This window comes from Mus musculus, chromosome 16 (genome assembly GCF_000001635.26).
Source record: "Mus musculus strain C57BL/6J chromosome 16, GRCm38.p6 C57BL/6J".
In the NCBI taxonomy this organism is placed as follows: Eukaryota; Metazoa; Chordata; class Mammalia; order Rodentia; family Muridae; genus Mus; species Mus musculus.
Window position 1 is genome coordinate 37849795 of NC_000082.6, and position 16201 is coordinate 37865995.

General features: G+C 43.2%; 1 protein-coding gene across 3 annotated transcripts; it reads right to left on the bottom strand.

The window, feature by feature from the left end:
• Positions 1 to 1109: 1109 nt before the first annotated feature.
• Positions 1110 to 15443, bottom strand: Gm36028 (predicted gene, 36028). Of its 3 annotated transcripts, none has more exons than XM_006522825.3 (6): positions 13905 to 15443; positions 10620 to 11537; positions 9399 to 9451; positions 6027 to 6428; positions 4437 to 4721; positions 1110 to 1332 (listed from the first exon to the last, which is right to left on the bottom strand). In XM_006522825.3, exons 2-6 carry the CDS (start codon positions 10799 to 10801, stop codon positions 1301 to 1303), a joined length of 954 nt encoding a protein of 317 aa, XP_006522888.1. In that variant the 5' UTR covers positions 10802 to 11537; positions 13905 to 15443; the 3' UTR covers positions 1110 to 1300. The 3 variants fall into 3 exon arrangements, with proteins under 3 accessions (XP_006522888.1, XP_006522887.1, NP_001357827.1); NM_001370898.1 differs by lacking the exon at positions 13905 to 15443 and having other exon boundaries at positions 1112 to 1332; positions 10620 to 10745; positions 11353 to 11396; XM_006522824.3 differs by lacking the exon at positions 13905 to 15443 and having other exon boundaries at positions 10620 to 12591.
• Positions 15444 to 16201: the final 758 nt, after the last annotated feature.

Sequence of the window (16201 nt, forward strand, 5' to 3'; positions counted from 1 at the left end):
GTTTATAACCTAAGTTTGAGTCCTGTGAACTCGAATAACAGGAAAGAACCAGTCACACCACTGTCCCCAAAATAGAACAAAGAAAGATGCCTAACTTCACCTGTGCTGCTATAACAATATATCATCACCAAGATGGCTTATTCATGGTTCAGAAGAGTGGAGGGCCCAAGATTAAACTGTTGACAGATCCAGTGTCTGACAAGAACTCCCTTTGTGGCTCATACATGGCACCTCTCATCTGTCCCCACACGGTAGAAGGGACAAGGGCCCCTCTCCCCAGAACACTGATCTCATCCTGAGAGCTTTGCCTTCATGACCCAGACACTTCCCAGGGACTCAATCTCTTATCCCCATTACTTTGGCTGTAAAAATTTCAAAGAGTGAATTTGAGGGAAAGATACAATTCAGACCACAGCAGAGTGGTAGATGAAATCTATTTACAAAAAAGCACAGAGATGGCAAAGATTTAGAAATCTAGATACAAGAATAATGAAGATAAAAATCACTGGGCAAACAGAAAAGTTCAAAGTTAGCATCGGCGTTTAATCTCTGATATTTCTACAGCCAGTAATGCATAAAGGACTTTAGCAAACATATTCATGATAATCTGAGGAAAGTATCTCTTTCTTAGGCTCTCCTCAGTTGGCAAAGTACCCAAATCACATCATTATAAAAACAAAGGAAAACCCTGTTGTAGAGGAAGGATAGAGTGTCTCCCCTCTGCTCTGACCTCACCAAGTCATCCAACACGGATGCACACCCCAGTGAGACGGACACAGGACACACAATCCTCTATAATTTTAATCATTTATTTTGCAATGAAGACTTCTGAATTTTACTCAGGTTTTGACATGTTGGAAGAGCGAGATTAAATAAAATAAATCTCTAAGCAAAAGAGAAAAAAAAAAAACAAGATAAAGAAGCCAGACTCTGTTAATATGGGACACTCTGGACTGATAGACTCTTTGGTTTTGTTTGGGGTCAGGGGTTGTTGTTTTTGTTTGTTCATTTTGCTTTGTTCTACATTTTTTGGTTAGTAAGTAGCCAAGACAAAAACAAAAACAAGAAAAACCAAGAACTCCACTGACTAAAAACACGGCAGATTCAAATCTTTTTTTAAAGAATTATTTATTTCTTTTATGTATATGAGTACAATGTAGTTGTCTTCAGACACACAGGAAGAGAACATCAGATGGTTGTGAGCCACCATGTGGTTGCTGGGAATTAAACTCAGGACCTCTAGAAGAGTAGTCAGTGCGCTTAAACTCTGAGCTGTCTTTCCAGCCTTCATTCAAATCTTTTAATAGTAGTTATTCTCATTGAATCTTTTCTCTGAAAAGGGAGAGGGAGGAGGAAGAAAGAAAACATAGACGTTAGTTTTGTATTAGAAGCAGCTCAGCAGCAATGCCTTCTTAAAGCCACGCAAGAAGGAAAATCTGTGGGGAACGAATCCTTTCTTCCATCTAAGAATGGTAGCTCTCTGCGTAGGTTCTAAAAAGTACTCTAAGAGTAGTTTCTTAGCTGCTGTCCATCTGTAAGATAAAATTTTGATTTACTAGTTCATTCATTCATTCACTCAACAGATATTTTTGGAGAGCAATTAGAAAAAACAAAAAACAAAGGAAATAGGAAGGGAAAAAAACACTTATTTCCTATTTCCTCTCAGTACTCAGAGATAAAAAGGAAAACCAGCGTCCCAGGCCCTGTGCCTCAGGGTAGCCCTCCCTTGTCTGCTAAGTGTGTGGGGCTGGGACCTACGGTGAGGAAGTTGATGTCAAAGGTCAGCAACTCACACCGCATTCCAGGATGCTCTGGGGGAAATGATCTCAGACAAGGAATGGTTGCAGACCAGACTGCTTCCCTTCCCGTCTCTCTGTAAACTTCTAGCTTAGTGTTACAGCTCTGCTGCCGCCCTCCTCAATCCTCATGGCTTAGCTGCTACTCTTGCTCAATTCTTGGTGTCAGTGTCTCTATCCCATGTCTGCTGTGTCCATTCTAGCCTTCTAGGCTCTTATTTTACTCACCCTGGCATGCTTAGTACTTAGATTACACCATTAGCAATCACTATGGCAAACTGAGTACTACCATTTAACCAGCATCCACACCAGTAAGTGGACTATTGCCAGCACCCTAGAAATCTCCTTATGTTCTCCTAGTCCCTTTGCATCCCCACTCCAAGGGTCACCACTATTCTGACTTCCTTCACATAGCATAGATGATTTTTCCTGGTATTGAGTTTCATGTAAATGGTGACATGCAACACCTGTTTGCTATGTGTGTCTTTCCCACGAACAGTATATGCAAGTTTCTTTCAGGGGTGTAAGAATCCATCATTCCCTGGTGAGTATCTAGAAGGATATGGCACAGAGCTGGAGCTCAACAAATATTTGATGTGCAAAGGAACAAAATATTGAACAAATAGAAATGACCATGAGAGAAGGGCTTCAGATTTGAGACAAGTCTTGGGAAATGGTTAGGAGTTTGTGACCAAGATCAAGAAAAGAAAGGTATTCCAAGAGAGGCAGAGTCTGCCCAAAGACATGGCCCTGTGGGGTGGGAGGGGGGACCAGTCTGAAAGCCACAGGAATTGATAAGCCCCCGAGCAAGAAGCAACGGCTGTGTGAAGAGCACCGGCAACTGAAGAGCTGGGAAAACAGGCAGATGCCAGATCTCGAGGGGCCCGGATAAATATACAGATGAGAAGATGGCTTTTTAGGTGTTTCTAAGGGTGTTGAAATTTAAGGGGATTTTTAAAAAAACAGTATTTTTGAAGTCACTCATTAATCATGTATCCTGGTGTTCTCAGAAAAGAGTCTGAGGCCCCCTGTAACTTTCACAGACAACAAGCTCTTGTAAACGTGTGGGAAAGACTGAGAAGTCTGGCAGACAAGTGAGCTCCTCTTCTTCCGTTCAAAGGAAAGGCCAGCTCATGTGGGACATTTGAATGCACTGAGTCTATCCCCTTCATCCTGTTTTGCCAGACTGGGCGAAGAAGGTGGGAACTCTGTCCCCCCCCCCCCAATCAGACATGGCTATGAGGAGACTCGACCCCCACACAGAGAAGATAGACATACTCTTGGTATCTTTACCACCCGCAAAGGCTTACATCATACACCAGTGGGTCTCAAACTTAGAGTGTAGATCGGAAAAACCTTGAGGCCATATCAAAACTCAGTGCTGACTCTCCCCCAGGATTTACATCCCACCTGTTGTGATGGGACCCAAGAACTGACCTGTCCTTGAGTTCCCTGTGGTGGCATTGTTGCTGCAAGAGTGTTACAAGGTCTCCTTTCCTTCTGGCAGAGATGTGAACTCTCCAGCCCTATCATTCCTGAGCTTCAACTAAATGTCTCACTAAATGTTTCTCTTACTATAATTTATCAGAAAAAATATAGGGCATCCAGTTAAATTTAATAACTAATATTAGTACATTTCAGATAGGTATTACTCGACATTTGTGACACTATTGGTTGCCTGAAATCCAAAGTTTGTGTTCATTAGTCAAGAGCTTGGTCAAACTATTTAAGGTCCTACTGTCTTCCGATAGAAAAAAACAGTAACGGCAATTGTCTTGCTGGGCTAAGTTACAGAGGTCACATATGTGGGCTGGGGAGACGGCTGAATGAGCATGAAGCTCTGAGCGTGGTTCTCCAGCTTCCAAACAAAAGTTGGGTCTAGTCATGCTGGCTGTAGTCCCAGCCCTGGGGCGTCAGGGTTAGACAGATTCCTGGAGCTTGCTGTCCAATGCTCGGAGCTGAATGGGTAAGCTCCGGCTTCAGTGAGAAATCCTATCTCAAAAAAATTAAAGTGGGGAGCCCGGCTGTGGTGGGGCAAACCTTTAATCCCAGCACCCGGGAGGTAGAGGTAGGCAGAGCTTTGAGTCCCAGGCCAGAGTAGTCTAGAAATTGAGTTCAGGACAGTCCAAGGCTACACAGAGAAATCCTGTCTCGAAAAAAATTAAAAAAAAAATAAAACAAAACAAAATGAAGTGGAGGGCAACTGAGGAAGAATACCAGCACCGGCCTCTGTGTCCATGCTTGCACACACACATATGCATGCACAGAACACACACACAGACATGCTCGCACACACACACACAATGTATGTAAAGTGCCAGGCATGAGGTTAGTGGCGCCAACAAATGGCGGCTGACTCCTCAGCCTATCGCATCTGGAAGCTCGCGTGTTTAGCAGAGGACCAGAAGCCTCATCAGGAGTAGCTGTTATTCCCCAGGGCACAGTTCTTTTTCTACCTCAGGGAGACTCCACCTCACTACTCTCTCTGACCCAGGCTACAAGCTCGTGTTCCTGAGGTTTCTTTAAATCCCCAAAGTGCTCGAAAGTGCCTGCTACACTTGGTGGTCAGTAAATACTAACTGGGGGAGTGGTGAACCGCAGCCCCATCCATCTCTCCGCCCCCCTCAGATCCGCACTTACTCGGATACCGCCGGATGGATCTGATTGGCCGGTTGTTTTCGTTCATCTCTGTGATGTGGCAGACGTATTTTTCATTTAACTTGACTGGGTATTTGAGGACAGAGTACACTCTGTACAAGCCGTTCATCTGCTCCTCCAGGATCTCCACCGTACTGTGGTTGCTCAGGTCCCTCTCTCCCCGGTCCAACCAGGTCACATTGGGTGTGAGGTACCAGCCTTTGGATGTGCACGTAACCACATCTTCATCGTCGATCTTGTCAAACTTCACCTGGGGCGTTTCAGAATCTGGTTGGGAAAAAAAAATAACAAAATAATTAGTTCCTGTTTTGGTTTAGTCCCGGGAGGTTCAAGCCTTCAGTGTTTATGTTAACGTTCTGAGGTCCCCGTATTGAAAACTTTGGCCCAAGCATAATTAAAGAAACACAAGGTATGTATAGTCTCCTGCTATCTATTGCTGCTGTCTTCATTTTGGAGTCTCTTTTGTTCTTACTGTGGGTTCATTCCAAACTCTCCACTGACCTCAGATGCCCCAATTGAGAATCACAGAAGAGCCTGTGACCACACAACCCGGAACAAACCGGATCTCATCTGACCTCAGAAGTTCAGCAGGGTCAGGCCCACTTAGTACTTAGATAGGCTAATCACAGAAGATAAGTAACAAATAGGACACATTCCTGTGATTTCCATTACTCAGAAGGCTGAGACAGGGGGACTACTGTGAAAGGCGAGACTGGTCTACAGAGAAAGATCCTGTCTCAAAAAAGAAACAAACAAAAAAATGAGAAGCAATTCTCACTGCCTTCCCACATCTTTCAACTCTTACCCTGGAGGGAGGCAGCCTGGCAGAGCTCACAGTACCATGCGCTCTCTGTCAGAAAGGACAGTTTTCCATGCAGTCCTAGAGGGTAAGGGTCCCGGGGGAAGTGTGGATTCAGCCCAATCAATGTTTTTAAAACTACCTTTTAGATTTAAATCTTTAAATTTTATGCATATGTGTTGCCTGCACATGTACATGCCCAGTGCTCATGGAGACCAGAAGGGTGGTTGGGTTGCCTGAAACTGGAGTTATCAACTGTGAGCCATGTAGGCACTAGGAATCACACCGATGCTCTTCTCTAAAAAGCCATCTCTGTGGCCTTGAAACCTTTGCTTTAATAGCAAGAAGAGTGAAGCCTTAGGAAGGCCCAGTGTCCTCCAACAGCAGAACTCCAGCCTCCTGATTCCCAGTTCAGTGCCATTCACACCAAACTGTGTCTGACCTTAGCACCTTCCTAGGGGACTACTGTTGTATCAAGTGGGGGTAGGGGGGAGAGGAGAGAAGTGCGGGGGAGGAGAATGGGGGTGGCAGTTACCACGTGTAACACTTGGGATTCAACCAGTGCAGCCTTGGCTACCCTTCGGTTCACTCATATTAAATTAGTGAGTGATTCATACTGGTACAGATAAAACACCTTTTGCTCAGGGAAACCGTTTTAGCTAAAGTAAACTGATATTCCACTAGGAGTGAAGTAATCTGAGTTAGAAAAATGAGCTCACCCTTGTGGGCTGAGAGCAGACCTGAAAGCAAGTTCGTCTGAGAAGTTCGTTTACCTTCCACTATCAGCTTGACTGTGCTCTCTCCTCTCCCATTGGGGCTGACAGCTTTGCACTTGTACAAGGCTTCGTCTGAGAAATCCACGTTTTGCAGTTGAAGGGTCAGGATGCCCTCAGCAATCTCACTCTGGTCCACAGAGACCCGTCCTTCATATAAGGCATTCTGGTCTTCGAGTTGTTCTTCGTTGTCATAAAACTGGTAGACCACCTTTGTGAAAACTTGAAAGAAGTCGTAGTACCTGAAAAACCGATAAAACTCACGGTCCTCCGCGTCATACTCTTCTATTATGTCTTCTCTTTCCCAGTAAAACTCAAGGTTCTCGGTGCTGTCTATGAAGGAGAACTCACAGTCGAGGCTCACGTCAGTGAACGGGTGGGCCCGCACCTCTTCTGCTGCTGCTGGATTGTCAAAGAAGAAATGGGGTCAGCAAAGGCCAGTGACCACAGCATGGGCTAAGGAACAACACTATGACCCAGAGCAGTTACTGCAGGAGGATGGCTGGTTATAAAATCACTAGAAGGCTGGAGAACTGTGCCCAAATAGGTGTAAGGAAAATGAGGCTTGTGGTGTGTGCTGGGCCCCTGCATTGTGCCAGGCCCAGAATGACACAGCAGAATAGATCTGTCACAGTGGACCCGTTGGGAAGCTGTGTCACTGAGGGTGTTGGCTCCTAGGCCAAGCTGTGCTTGCCAGGTTCTCACTGGCAGAAGAAAACTGTCCCATGCACCCTGCAGCATAACCTTTGCATCTCCTCCATCAGTGGCCAGCTCAGCTCTTAGGTAAACATGGCTGATTGATGGAGCAGGCCTTGCTCCCAGAACCTTAATGTCAAAACGATCTTAAAACTGTTCTTTCCTCTCTGCTTCAGCAATCCTGAAAGGCACATCGGAATGTCAGGAAGATGGTTAATATGTGAGAATCTTTCAGTAAACTAACCTATTCTACCTGACACAAATACCTCCCAGACAGGGCAGAGTTCTCACTAGGGCCCTGACGGTTGTGGGGACCACAGCCATGGACTATACACAACTCATGGGTTCTTGGCATGGTATAGATTCCTGGCTGTGGTGAGAGAGAGAGAGAGAGAGAGAGAAACAGACACACAGAGAGAGAGACTGGGGTGGGGGAAGTTGACAGCACCTGACTTGATATTTTCAAACTATTTCCACCCTGAACTTGCCACCAGCAACAGATGAAGACTATAGCTTGCCATTTCAATCCGAATCTCTCTCTCTCTCTCTCTCTCTCTCTCTCTCTCTCTCTCCCTCTCTGATCTGTTTCACTAGATGACAGACAGCAAAGGGGACAAATCAGTGAGAGGGAGCCTCAGCAAGGGCGCTGCTTTATATAAAATCTATGATGACATAGAAGGAAACTAAGCACTAAAAACAATTCTGGGTGTCACATTGAGTGGGCAAAGAAGCCTCCAAGCCATTAGCAAGGTGCACCTGCCAGATATCTAGCAGAGGACATTCCAGAGGACAGAAGGCCCAATCTGCTCACCCCAGCTCTCTCTCTCTCTCTCTCTCTCTCTCTCTCTCTCTCTCTGTGTGTGTGTGTGTGTGTGTGTGTGTGTGTGTGTGTGTGTGTGTGTGTGTGTGTATGTGTGTGTGTTTGTCTATGTCCTGGAGAACCCTGACTTTATCAGTTTATGTTTATTTTGTGTTTACAATATACTAAACATATTTTAATACCTTTCTTTTCTTTATTTAACTTTAGTCCGAAAACTACACCGAAGCAGGTTCTCTCTAATACTAGGAGGTGGGTTGTTCAGGGACACACAGTTCACTTTGCGGGTGGTAGCAGACTCTACTGAGTCTCTGGACTCTGGTTCCAAAGCTCTCCCTCCGAAATGTGCTCTTTCAGCTAATAGTAGTCATTCTTTCTAAAGTTGACAAGCAAATCAATGACCAGGGAAACGGGTGAGTGGATACAAAGAAAGGCGAGGCCGAAGGGACGGCATAGGAAGGAACCTGTTATGCAATGCTTGGAAGGATGGGTTTGCATATTTTTTAAGCCCTGGTCTGAAAAATTACAAATCCAAGCTCTGGTTCTGAATAGCTCCTTACTTACCATGTGGCTTCAGGCAGCTTCATTTCTGTGTATATAATTAGGACACCACCTGCTCCAGTGGTTGTGAGACACCTTGGGATTTTAGTGACTGTTTTTATATGGCATGGCTCAGTCATCAGAAGGACACAGGAAGAGAGCAGATGTGTGTAGCTGCACTCACTTCAAGCTCTCTCAGAAGAATACATACTCTACTCCATGGGGGATCCTTGATATTAGCATCTAGGGCTCAACCTAGAAGGTCTTGCTACAGCCATACCCTTTACAGCCTTGGAAGAAAAGGTTTCATTCATAGTCTAGAACCTCAACGTGCCAGCTGATATATAAAACATCCCGGTTAGCACTAACAGCTGTAACCCCCTCTTTCTCATCAGCATCCACACCCATTCTTTTTAATGGCTTGGATAGCACTTTAGTGTGAGCAACTCTCAACTCATTTTGACTTTGTCTCCTTTACCTACACACAAACATAGGCACACACACACACACACACACACACACACACACACACACACACACACACACGCATATCAATCATCAAGTGAAAAGAGCCAGGAAATATTGCCCAGTGAACCAAGGCTTGTATTAAGTCCCAAGTTATCTCTGAGGTCTAAGGATATCTTCAAACTGATGCTGCCCATCAGAGACAAGAGCCACTGAGGGAGGGCTCCTGTGAAATGACATGCACCTTAAGGATTGTAATGTGTTAGGTCACTCTGTGGAACGAGTATCTTGCAGTTTGCACATTAGCTTTTTATAATTTTTTAAAATAAATGTTACTTATATACTTCAGGTTAGATCAATTACATTAACAATTTCAAAATCTGTGCCTGGCTCATCACCAACGTTTTTTGCAGACTTGAATACAGCTCTAAAAAGAAATCATGTTGTATGACCAAATACTCTGATTCTATAAAACTGGGTACTTTTCAAAGTCACTTGAAGGTGGGAGTTCTGAGTGTATTTTCATTTCTGTTGTGAAGTTTGCACTAAACATGGGGATAAAGTTAGTTGTGTGGCTATGGCTTCAAACAGACAAACCACATTTGGAGGGAGGGGTTTCTCGTTAAAACAGAATTAATGTTTTTACAAAATGTATATTATATTCTCCCATGCATCTCACCATGTTTTGTAAGGCAAATATAATATTCCTTTTTCATATTTAGCAAATAACAAGACTGAGATTTGAAGAGATTGAATCACCTGCTTGGGTTTTATTTTTTTTTTTTTTAATCACTGTCCTTACAATCTCCAAAATAGTTTCAGAAATTCAAAGTTTTTGAAAACAAATCACTCACCTGCACCATGAAGAAGTAGAAGTAGGCTAACCCACACCAAAAAGAAAGCCATTCTGTGAGGAACAAAAGGGTAAACATTTGTTTCAGCTAACAGAAAACCCAGACCCCACAGCCACAGCCGTCTGTGGGGAGTGGGGTCTTCATCATATCACTTGTACATTCTGTGTGTAGATAAAGACACAGCACTCAAACTGAGTCTAGCCTCCCACTTGGCTTCACTTCTAATTATTCCTCCAAACCTTAAATTCCACTAATACATCACAGCATGATAGTGCCATACCCCCAACACACACACACACACACACACACACACACGCCATTGTACCATTACTGACATCATTTAAGGGGTAATATGACAAATAACAGTCACTAGGACGATAGCCAAATGTCATGGAGGAAACAGTCTAAAAATACCTTGTGTTTTTTATAACCCAAGAAGATTTTACTAACTCTATCTGATGTGAAAGCTTGTCATCGTTAAGAAAGATAGACTCCCAGGCCTTCCCGATTGCCTTCAACCCCAGGTAAACAGAATTTTCACCCCTCTGCAATTCCTCTGTCCTCTGCACTGCTGTGTAATTCTCTTACACATTAATAAAGCTTGTTTTCAATGATCCTAACAGAAACATGGACTTAATGTAAAATAATTTTTAATAGCCAAAAATATTGAAGTCACTTTCAACTTATCTACTTTGCTATTTATATTTGTGTCTAACTACACATCTATTAAGCTGATTGTTCCTCAAGAACAGGACTAGGCACGCCTCTTATTTAAAACACCCATCATAGTAGTCCATAAATTTTAAATCCAATAAATGTTCATTACTAGAACTAAGTGAATCTGGCTTAATTTTTTTTTTTTTACAAAGTTTCATTGTCGGGGTGGGGGTGGGGTGGGGAATAAAACAACCTCTTCAAAAAGCTAAAACAAACAAATAAAAGAAATTAATTCACTAGTACTAATGAAAGTAAGTTGTTCTAAAAATTCTAGCCAAGAAGCCAGGCCTCGCTTCTAGTGGTTGGTTATACCTTCTTGAAGTCTCTTTGGTTTGCAGAAAAACCACAGAGAAGTCTATGAACCATCGCCGTGGCCACATGATCATTATGGGCCCAGACACAGTTGGAGTAGACATTTCAACACTTCAGTTACACGGTGAGACGCTTGACTGGCCAGCAATTCCTCCCTCCTAGGTAGGCATTCTCTTTATGCAAAGAACTTACCTGTATGGCAGCTGGTTTCTCTGATCAGCCAGGTAAGAAGCAAGTGAGGCGGAGCAGCAGGCCTTCGAAGGGTTAGCTGTGTGGCAGTCCTCAGGGAGAGGGCTCGGAGACACTGCTATTACCAACCTGGTGTCACAGATGTTCAGTAAGAAACTGTGAGAAGACAATATTCCTACAGTCATAGTTGTTAGTTTAAAAGTCTCATAAGGCAAACTAAAAAGAAAATTCTAAACCTCTGCTGAGTACTTATTCTAAACTCATTTTTAAGTAAAAAATTTGAAATCTAAAAAAAAATAGTATGTGGGAAATATTTGCCGTATAATTTTGGTGGAAAAAGAAAAACCAAAGTACACAACTTTACATGCGCATAGTACGTGATAGCAACCTTGTGAGAGGAACTGTGTGCTCACAGAAGAAGAAAAATATATCATCATCATAATAATAGCAGTGATTATTTCTGGGGGTGGGGGATTCAATCCTAGTATTTTCATTACATGTTCCTGAATTAGTGAGCTTTTATATTACATGTTGACAAAGAAAAGTGGAAGAATAAGAGTGATAGATGTTATACACATCCGGTGGTACAGAGAATGGGGGTCCAGAAAGGAGCAAGCAAAACAGACTTCTCCCTTGTAAGTACAGATTAACTCACATTCATTAATGCAAAGTTTTTATTAAGACATCTGTTTCTCTTTCCCATCCACACAGCCCACAGATTACCATCCCGTCTTACCTGGGCTGACTGTTGCCTGACCCTCAGAATAGCCAAGGTGAACTAGTCCAGCACGTGAGCGAGCCTGTCTGTCAATCAACACACTCCGTATAGCAGGGCAGATAACATGGTACCAAGAACTGCAGATAGCCTCCAGCTGGGAGTCACGTAGGATCATACTCTCCATGCTCATTTACGACTGAGTTCTGTCATAAATAGGTTAGCATAATGTCTTTGAGAGTAACATGTATTGACATCTCTTTGCTTAACAGTGTTCCAATCACCGTATGGATTAATCACATTTTTATCAATCCTCTATCAGTTTATGGATTTGGGGTTAATTCCAGTTTTCCAAAGTGACTAATCTATTTTCCATTCCCACCATCAGCCTATGAGATAGATAGCCTATGGGCTCATTGTTCACATATGCACTAACGCTGGTTGTTATTTTATCATGGCTTTTCTAGGTGGGCATGAGTAGATCATCGTGGCTTTTATTCATGTTTCCTGGATGACTAACAATGTTTATTATCTTTTCCCATGCTCAGGTGGTATGTATGTGTCTCCCTTCTAAAATAGCATTTTTCAGTGATCTCTACTTTCTATTCCTACACAGGAAGTCCTACACACTTGAAGGCAGTGTGGTGTTTCAAATTGAGATATTCTCCCATATTCTTGGGCACCTAAATACTTGATCCCCACTTGATGACATTATTTGGGTAGGTTGAGGAGGCGTGGCTTGCTGAGAGAAGTATTTCAGTGGGGGTGGGCTTTGAGGTTTGAGGTTTGAAAAGCCATGAACCCTTTCCAGTGTGCTGTGTTTGATTTTCTTCCCCTTTGGGGTTCCTGGGTTCCCGAGATGTGAGCTCTCAGCCAAGGCTTTGTGCCACCTACTACCTCTGCTCTGATAACATGGACTGGAAGTGTAAGCCAAATAAATTTGTTCCTACACATTGTTGGTCATGGTGTTTTATCACAGCCACAGAATAGTAACTCAGCCAGGCAGTGATTTAACGTTTTAAAGACTTATGACTACTATACATTAAATTGCATTGTGATGCCACCCAGATCCATCATATCTTGTGATTTGGAAAGTTAATTAATTCTCCTATATCTTGGTTTTATTGTATGTAAAATGGCATTAATACTATCTAAGTTACAGTTTGGAGATGACATTGAGTAAAATATTGATCACAAAGCCCATAAAACAGTATATGGCGCTTAGAACCAATAAATGTATTTTGCCTGTGTGTTAGTCTGTGCCCGTGGAAGCCAGAAGAGGGCATCAGAGCCCTTAGAACTGAAGTTACAGGTGGTTATGAGCTGACACGTGGGTGCTGGGAGCTAAATCCAGGTCCTTTGGAAGAGCAGCCAATGCTCTTAACTGCTAAGCTGTTTCTCCAGCCCACATTTTTAGTAGTTATACTTTTCAATGTATATCCACATAATATTTGTGTTGGCTTACAGACAATTCTACTAGGTTCCTCCCAACAGCAACCTAGCAACAGCTTATGTCATCACCTGCCCGGTTCAAGCCAGATACACCAGCCCCCTTCTTCCACTCTTTTTTTTCCCCCATGTTCCAGGGCCAGCCTCACTTTCTCTCTTTCTATCCTTCTCTGCTCCCCCTTTCTCTGCCTCTACTCCTTTTCCAGGTTCCCACTCCCTTCCCTTCCCCCACAATAAACTTCCTTATCTCAGGTCTGTTTTCAGGGGGCAACCTTGGCATGGGCCCGCCAGGTATTCTCTTACTCCCATCACAGCATTTATATTTCATAACAATTTGATCAATGAGTATTTGTAAATTAATAAGTTGGAAGTTTACTTTACTTTAGATCATTTATCATTGACTAGCTATCAGGGAAACAACATAAGAATGAGAATGGCTAGCCATGTTATACCACTTTAGTTCCAGCCCTTGGGAGGCAGAGGCAGGTGGATTTCTGTGCGTTCAAGGCTAAATTCATATAGTTGAGTGTCTGGACAGCTAAAGTAAGCTACATAGTGAGACCCTGTCTCCCGGAAACAGTGTCGGTTTAGTTATGAAATATAGACTAAGCAAGTAGTTAAAATAAGAAAATATGGAGTTGCTCAAGCACACACACCCCAAAAAAAGATTTCATCAGGTTTGAGGTGGAAAAAAAAAGCTTAAAATGAAGTAAACCCAATGCTAATATCATGTAGCACTAATAAATGCTCAGCCAAAGATACTCCCATGCAAAAAGATCATGTTATTACCTGGGTTTTCAAAATAAAGAGAGTCCAACTATCAACAGTGAAGCCTGCTTGAGGAAAGGCATACAGGAAACCATTCAATCTATCAGTCCTCCAGCAAGGACAACTTAAAGCCAAAGACATGCTGCTGCTAACTAAACCGGTTGAGGTTTAACTATCTGAAGACTTACTTTGAGCCCCTGGAAATACAGAGGCTAACATCTTAGGATAAACTCAAACACTACAGTCTCAATGATTAAAAGTACAATGATTATGTATGCCATCCTGAGGAAATAGTAATTTTTGTACACTTACTAAAAATGATAAAAAATAAAAGGAATCACTCAAGCTTTACCTACCTTTAGTTTTGACACAACAGGCATTGCTGCTCTGGGCTTGGTTGTTTGGACAGGGTCACAATGTAGCCCTGGCCAGCCTGGAACCCAGAATATACAGTAGGCTGTCCCCAAACCTGCCTCTGCCTCCCAAGTGCTGGGACTAAGGTAATCCACCAGCATGCCTGGCCCTGTGTCACTGAGCTGTTTTAAAACTTTCACTACAGTGCTAGGAAGATGAAAGAAGATTAGTCTATCCTAGGGACGTGTAGATAAACCAAAAAGAAAGGGATTCTGCAGGGGAAATAAGTCACAACCCTGTGTTCCAATCTGAGCACTTGACCTTCATCTGACAGGCAGTGGTCTTTGCACACAGGTTTCACAACCAGCAAACATTGCTGGAACTCTCTGTGTCTCTTTCTAGTCTGCTTCCATGGGTTCCCTCTGGCTTCCTTGGGTTAAATTAACTTCCTAAGAGGGAATGAGAATCGCACGCATACACTCATGTACACACTTCTGATAGTCTTCATTCAGTCAGGGTCATACAAGTGATGAGCTTCCAGGCAGTCTACAGATGGCCTTTCTCATCAACTGTGGTCCTGAAGTAGAACAAAACAAAACACAGAACAAAAGCACAGCACCTCAAATTTTGTTTCCAACTAGGTGCTTGCCAACTATATGGTCTACTCTGGCTGGCGTCTGGTATGCACAGAATTCCCAATCTCAGCAAACTCCCTATGATTCTAATAATCACATTATTTTTGAAGTACCATAAGTAGGTAGATGCCTTTTGAAATCCTGTCTAGTCACTATATAAAAAAATCGTATCTTTCTGAATGGGGGTGGGGGGGGGAGCATGAGCCTAGGTTCAATGAAGCCGTGTGTCGTAATTTAAAGGTCATGGACTTTGGAGTCACACAGATGTAACAGTAAATTTCTACAATGCCTGTCACTATTTATGTCATACGAGAGATTTACTCTCAGCTTAGGTTACCTCTTCCTCTAAAATGGGGGCAAACTGTAATTTATCTGATGTAGAAAATAAAATTAAATGTCAAGTTCCTGATAAATGAAGATGCTTAATAGATGTTAGTCTGCTTTTAATTAAAATCGTTTATAAATAGACTGCTACTCAGAAGCTGAGGCGCTGTGGGGACTGGAGATACAATCAAAAAGGAAGACGTTCCTCTCAGCTCCTCTCAGCTCCTCTCAAGGACCTTTCCAGCCAACCTAATCACTAAAAAGAAGATAGAGATAGAGATAGAGAGAGAGAGAGAGAGAGAGAGAGAGAGAGAGAACCAACCAGCAAGTCAGATGCACTAGTCCACTCAGTAAAAATTATCTGAAAGAAATTACACCTGCAAAAATGCACAGAGATCACCATGTAAAGGGAAAGAAATCACACTTGGGAAGACAAATGTCCCATATTTTCTTGCATACATTAATATAGATTTTAAAATCTATCTCGCTCCATATGTAGAAAATATACATGTATAGGTGTGTGTGTGTGTGTGGTGTGGTGTGTGTGGTGTGGTGTGGTGTGGTGTAGTGTGTGTGTGTGTGTGTGTGTGGTATGGTGTAGTATGTGTGTGTGTGTGTGGTGTGGTGGTGGTGTGTGTGTGTGTGTGTGTGGTGTGGTGTGGTGTGTGTGTGTGGTGTGGTGTAGTATGTGTGTGTGTGTGTGTGTGTGTGTGTGTGGTGTGGTGTGTGTGTGGTGTGGTGTAGTGTGTGTGTGTGTGTGTGGTGTGGTGTGTGTGTGTGGTGTGATGTGGTATGTGTGTGTGTGGTGTGGTGTAGTATGTGTGTGTGTGTGTGTGTATGTGTGTGTGTGTGTGTGTGGTGTGGTGTGTGTGTGTGGTGTGGTGTAGTGTGTGTGTGTGTGTGTGTGTATGTGTGTGTGTGTGTGTGTGGTGTGGTGTGTGTGTGTGGTGTGGTGTAGTGTGTGTGTGTGTGTGTGTGTGTGTATGTGTGTGTGTGTGGTGTGGTGTGTGTGTGGTGTGGTGTGGTATGTGTGTGTGTGGTGTGGTGTAGTGTGTGTGTGTGTGTGTGTGTGTGTGTGTGTGTGTGTGTGTGGTGTGTACGTGTGTGTGTGTGTGTGTGTGTGGTGTGGTGTGTGTGTGGTGTGGTGTAGTGTGTGTGTGTGTGTGTGTGTGTGTGTGTGTGTGTGTGGTGTGTACGTGTGTTGTGGTATGTGTGTGTATGTGCAGAAAAGGGACTGAGTGGAAGGAAGAAGGGGTTGGTTTGACAGGAAGGGGTAAGGAGAAGAGAACAAACACTGCATCCTCATATGCAGGACGTCTGTGTACATAATATGAAAGCAG

Excerpts from the sequence above, each read along its gene's own strand:
- Gm36028 (XM_006522825.3), bottom strand. The coding sequence starts at position 10,801 with ATGACTGTAGGAATATTGTCTTCTCACAGTTTCTTACTGAACATCTGT. Across the intron at positions 9,452-10,619 it reads AGAAACCAGCTGCCATACAG|AATGGCTTTCTTTTTGGTGT; the intron begins GTAAGTTCTTTG and ends TGTTCCTCACAG. Across the intron at positions 6,429-9,398 it reads TCTACTTCTTCATGGTGCAG|CAGCAGCAGAAGAGGTGCGG; the intron begins GTGAGTGATTTG and ends TTGACAATCCAG.